General features: G+C 35.8%; 1 protein-coding gene across 1 annotated transcript; it reads right to left on the bottom strand.

The window, feature by feature from the left end:
• Positions 1-1951: 1951 nt before the first annotated feature.
• On the bottom strand, positions 1952-2859 carry LOC125473069 (pectinesterase inhibitor 3-like). Its single transcript, XM_048575344.1, has one exon. It carries the CDS (start codon positions 2755-2757, stop codon positions 2140-2142), a length of 618 nt encoding a protein of 205 aa, XP_048431301.1. The 5' UTR covers positions 2758-2859; the 3' UTR covers positions 1952-2139.
• Positions 2860-5785: the final 2926 nt, after the last annotated feature.

Genomic DNA, 5785 nt, shown 5'->3' with positions numbered 1-5785 from the left:
GTTTAGGCGGGAGTTTTGGGGAGTTGCAGAAAAACCCAAGCTTAGATGGATTCAGGAGGTGACTAGGGTTTTAGGGGGGAGAGAGAGAGTTGGGATCTGCTGTGCCCGTTAAGCCTCTACCCACCCTCTGCCTGCATTCTCGTTTCGACACCTGTCTCCGATTTACGGGTCAAGTTTACAGTTACGTTTTGGGAATTGGGTGGCCCAGTTAGAAGTGGCGGGTTAGGAGTCTCTGGGTTGGTAAGCGCGCGCCGACTCTCTTTACGTCAATTTGGGCTTAACGAGCCTGTCAACAAAAGAGGATTTCCTTTTGGGGCGGGTCGGAAGTACTGACCCGAATTTAACTCTTTTCTCCCCATTTTTTAGGAAAAATATCTTCTCCAAATCTCTTTCACCAACGTTACTGGATCAAGTGATCCGAACCTTTAAAATTTTATCCAACGGTAAAAAATTATTACACCTTTTAAGGAATCAAAATAGGTGACCCATAAAATTTTAAAGACTCGAATTACTTGATCTGATAACCTTGATGAAAGAGATCCCAAAAGGATCTCTTTCCCATTTTTTAAGTGAGAGGGTATACCATTATTTTACTGTGAGAACAAAGATAAAATATAAGAGCAAAAAAGGAAACATAAAGGTATTGTTTCTGAATGTAGTTGGTGTAATTATTTATGAGTTATGACGTCCTTCCTAGCACAATTTTTCAACACACATTAGTGAGGATCATCAAGAGCGTGATTGTTTGACGTACCCAACAAACGGAAAAATACCCATCAAACTAGGGGTGGTTCGGTATGGGATCCCATACCGAAACCATTGTCCCGATTCCCAAACCGAAATTTTTGGGAATCCCAAATTCAATCCCAATCCCAAACCAAATTTTCGGGAATCCCAATTTTCGGGAATCCCGAAATAATTTCGGGATTTCGGGACAAATCGGGAATCCCAAAATGCTTTTGGGCTTTTGGACTAAAATTTGACATATTATGTTTTTGGGCTAAAATTTGACATATTATAAAGTAATAAATAAAGTAACAAACTCAAAAGCAAAAATAGTAGTTACAAGCCAAGGTTTATAAATAAAGTAACAAACCCAAAATCAAAAAAATTAGTTATGAGCCAAAATTGTGTTGTATTCTCCTCACCTCCCAAATTAGCCGTGTCTAAAACAATAAACCACAAATCATTTACATTGAATTATAATCTAATAGATAATAAATACTAAGAAAATAAAAGAGGAAATTAAATTGTTTACAACTAATAAATAATGAATAATTCAAATACAAACTTTTCATATCACTAACTATTAGTACTAGTTAGAACTTAAACTACATCAAATATTAAGGTGCATCAATTATAACTATCAGTATACCCTTTATTAACCTCCCTATAGTGAATTACACCACATCAGTTATATTAATTAGTTTTATTAATGTACTAGTTTATCAATTAACAATATGCATGCACAATATTAAGGTACTAGTATAATATATGTATACTGATATATATAATCAAACTTTTCTGATGAACTTAAACTAATATCCAAAGATTAATCACATTAGTTGAGACAACTGGAATATAGAAACAAACAAAAGATTAATCATATTTATTTCAATTCGGTATGGGAATACCGAAAAAATGGAGATGGAATACCGAATCCCATACCGAAAATTTCGGTTTGGTTCGGGATTACATACCGAAATTTTCGGGAATTTTGGTTTGGGATTTTTTTGGTTTGGGATCGGGATTTTTTCGGTTTGGTTTGGGATTTTTGGGATTTTTTTCCAGCCCTACATCAAACAACAACGCATCAGAGCAATCTATCACTTACAAGTATTATTTTTAAATGTAAGTAAATACACAAGAAACTCACGCATCAAAGCAATCTATCACTTACAAATATTATTTTTAAAATAAATAAGATCTTGATAAGTAAAATATCCCAAACTAATAAAAGATTTTATATTACATATGTAAGCATCATTACTATACTCGTTAACAACTTGAACAAAGATTTTACAAAAAAAAAACCCGAAAAGATAGACACTAAAAAGAAAGTACGACGCCATCACCGGCATGGACTGACACTGAGACCTATACTGACAGAATCACAGCCGTCCATCATCCCGATCTTCATCAAGGTCTAGATCTGGGCCGTCCGCGGATCTCGTCAAGGCGATTGATCAGGTAAAGCGCGTTGCTCGTAACCCTAGCCGCATTCTTAATCTTCCGCTTCACATCCGCGGCCTTGGCCTTCACATCCGCCTCCTGAATCCCGTCGAGACACGTGTCGTCGTCCGTGAGAGCGGCGCTGAGCCACGTCTGGGCGTTGCTCATCTGGAACCGAAACGTCTCCTCCCGGAGGTGCTGCAGCTCGCCTAGCGTCTCGCTCAGCTCGTCCACCGACGACGACATCAGGTCCACGCAGTCGCCTATCGCCGAGCGCTGCCTCTTCGTCCCCAGGAAGTTGGCGGAGAGTTGGGCGAGGAAGCCGGAGACGCGGCGGGCGCGGGCAAGGCTGACACTCACGGACGCCTGGGCGAGGTCGCGGGGGGTCTTGGCGGGGCCCGCGTAGTCGGAGAGTGTGCGGAGGCAGATTTTGGGGTAGGTGGCGTGGCGACATGATGAACGGACGAGAGTTGATGCTGGGTTGTGCTGTGAAGTGTGTTTCCGTGCGGTGGCGGCGGCGGCGGCGGAGTAAGGTGAGCAGAGGAGGACGAGGAGAGGGAGAAGAGAGAGCCGGAAACGCATCATTTCGGTGGGGTACGAGTTTTCCGGCGATGGGTATAAAGAGCCGAAGAGTGGGGGTGAGTAGAGTGAAGAGTGGAAAATAACTGGTGGTGGTTCGTTGGGGGATGGGGGGTTTGGGTATATATAGGGGTTGTGGGGAAGTAAACGGGCAAGCCTCTGTTTTAGATTAAGAATGTTTTATTTAAATATTTAAATTAATCAACCTGATTAGATTAGGAAAAGATTTTTTCCTTAATGCTGATAAACTGCTTTTTAATGGAAAGAAAATAAAAGAAGGAAACAAAGAATAGTGACGTTTACATTTTGTAACTTTATCTAGAAATAACATTCGAAAATATATCTTTCTCGATTCATAATTTTCTGTTTAAGAGCGAGTTTTTAATTTCATAATCTTCTTTTTGTTGTCGTAACGTTTCCTTTTTTTTTTTTTTTTTTTGTATTGATTTCATCATCAGCATCAACTGTAAAATTTTTAGGTGGTGTTAACACCATACATTTTTTTACTTCTTTCAATTTTCAACTTTCAAATCAATTTAATTGTAAAAAAATTAATTAATAAAAATTAATAAGAATGAATCAAAGATAAAAAATGATACTTAAAATTCTTGTGAATCACATCTTAATTGTCACATCATATGAGTATTTGTATTCTCAATCACATCTTAATCATCACTTTATTTGGTTTATGTGCCGTTGAAAAGCTATTTTATTCGTCAACGTAGAGATATTCATCAACAAACTGTATACTCTTTTGGAATGATAAATTAAATGGCAGTATTATTGTGTTTTTTGTTCTAAAACGTGTTAGGCTCTGCCCGCGACGGATAGGTGTCTAGCATTCAAGAAATTAAGTGGGAGTCTAAGCGATTTTTTTTATTTTAATTAAATTTATTATTCTTACTTAGTATTATGATCTAGTGATATTCTTTTCTACTTGAGTGAAAGTTCTTAGATTCAATTCTCAAAAAATAAGAATTTGAACCAAATTATTGTTAGCTCATTATAAAGCTAAACCCACCTCCCCTCCCTTAGTGTAAATAATATTATTTGTTAAAAAAAATTTATTTGATATATAAATAAGTGTCTACTTATAATACATAATTGTATTTGAAAGCATAATTAATTGCAACATAGAATAATGTATAAATTATAAAGTAACATAACATATTGAAACATTGGAACATGCATATAATATGTTCATTCAAGTATCCAACAAATCTTTTACAATTTTCTATTAAAAAAATAAAAGTTATCTAAACCATTTTCTTAAAAATAAAATAAAATAAAATAAAATAAAATAAACAAAAAAAGTCATAGAACTCCTAGTCCTCCTAGACTTATCTAGGCGTCCTTTCTTTTTTCTTTTTTTTTTTTTAAATGCTTAGGCTGTAATTTAAGAGATAACCAACCACCTAGCACACAGAAACATTTAGAACACGCTCAAGAGTATTTTATTGATTATGGGTTAGTCCATAGCACCAATGAAAACCAAGGTAATACACAAAACGATATCGAGAGCTATAAGAAATGTTTATGTGGAGCGTAAACGCTACTGTAAATAGTGTTGTTACTTTGAAAGCATTTTAACCGTTCTATAAAAACGTTTTTAACTGTTCTAAAACATTAAGAAACGAATCCTTAGTTAAGAATTTCTAATACCATATAGACATTTTTTTTCAAAAGGAGCATTTTTGCTCACCATCATTTAGTGTAGTGTATGCTTATTACCCTATTTATCATTGTTAAATGAGTTTGAATTTCGAGATTCGTGTAGTAGATAGGCACAAATCTCAAAATTCAAACTCATCTAACCGTGATAAATAATGTGATGATCATACATCATACTAAATAATAGTGAGGCAAAAATACGCTCTTTTTTCAAACATGTAACAGGCAATTTAAGAGCCCCCATTTGTGGCTAGTTTTGGCAAGCGTTGGGGACCGGTCAAGATCCAAATAAATGCAACCACCCCGGTCGCCTGGTAGAATAGCTGCTCACCTTTCATCCTATCCCTAACCAACCAAACTATGCAAACATGTATTCATTAACCAATAACCAAACTCCCTCGAACCGTAAAGTGCATGTCCACCCTGTTTTCTCCTCTCCAATGACGTTGAGTGACCAATCTGTTTCAACCAAGCTCTATGTATCTAATACACGAGGAGACCAAACGGTGACAAATATCCAATTTTTAGGGACATTTCGTCGGCAACTCCAAGCCCGCCTTAGACATCTGAGAGCCACTCACGTACTCATAGACAATAACACAAAAGCACACTTGATTACTTTGATTAAACAATCGTGTTCATACTTCATATCCTCTTGTTTGTACACTAGAAACATCATTCTTTAAAAAGCCAACGAATGAGATGGATTGACACGATTTAATCCGTGAGAAACGATGCTTGGGTGTAGGACTTTTTTATTCGACAAAGTAAGTATTTTATTAACAAGATAAATCTGACGGGAAAACATTACAACTTAGCTATAAATCGTAGGAGTGTATATAAGAAAGATTATGTTCACACACTCCAAATTATTTCTCTCACACCTTTTTATTTTTTAAATATTCAATATTCAACACATCACTAACACTTCATAGAAAATATTTAAAAAATTAAAAGGGTGTGGGGGAAGTAATTTGAGATGCGTGAATATAATCTCTTTATATATATAGAAAGCCTTTAAGGGAAGGGATCCTCATTTTTCAAAAAAAAAAAGGGAAATCCTCTTAATCGTTAGATTTGGCTTTAATGAAATCTCATGATTGAGATTCTATGACCTGTGATTTAATCTCAGCCATAAACTTTCATTAAGGTCAAATTTAATGGTCAATAAGGTGTCTCCATTTTTTTTAAAAAAAATTGGGATCTCTTCCCTTAAAGGGCATGTATATGTGTGTGTGTATATATATATATATATATATTTAGTACAACGATATATTTTACACTAAGGGGAGGGGAAGTTTAGCTAAATTACATAATGAGCAATCTAGTTTGGTATCAAATTATTCATTCACGAAATTCGAAA

This window comes from the organism of the source record quoted next, unplaced genomic scaffold (genome assembly GCF_019419815.1).
Source record: "Pyrus x bretschneideri cultivar Hongxiangsu unplaced genomic scaffold, Pyrus_bretschneideri_v1 Contig8, whole genome shotgun sequence".
Taxonomy (NCBI): Eukaryota; Viridiplantae; Streptophyta; class Magnoliopsida; order Rosales; family Rosaceae; genus Pyrus; species Pyrus x bretschneideri.
Note: the sequence above shows the minus strand (reverse complement) of the source record. Positions and strands in the feature narration are given on the sequence as shown.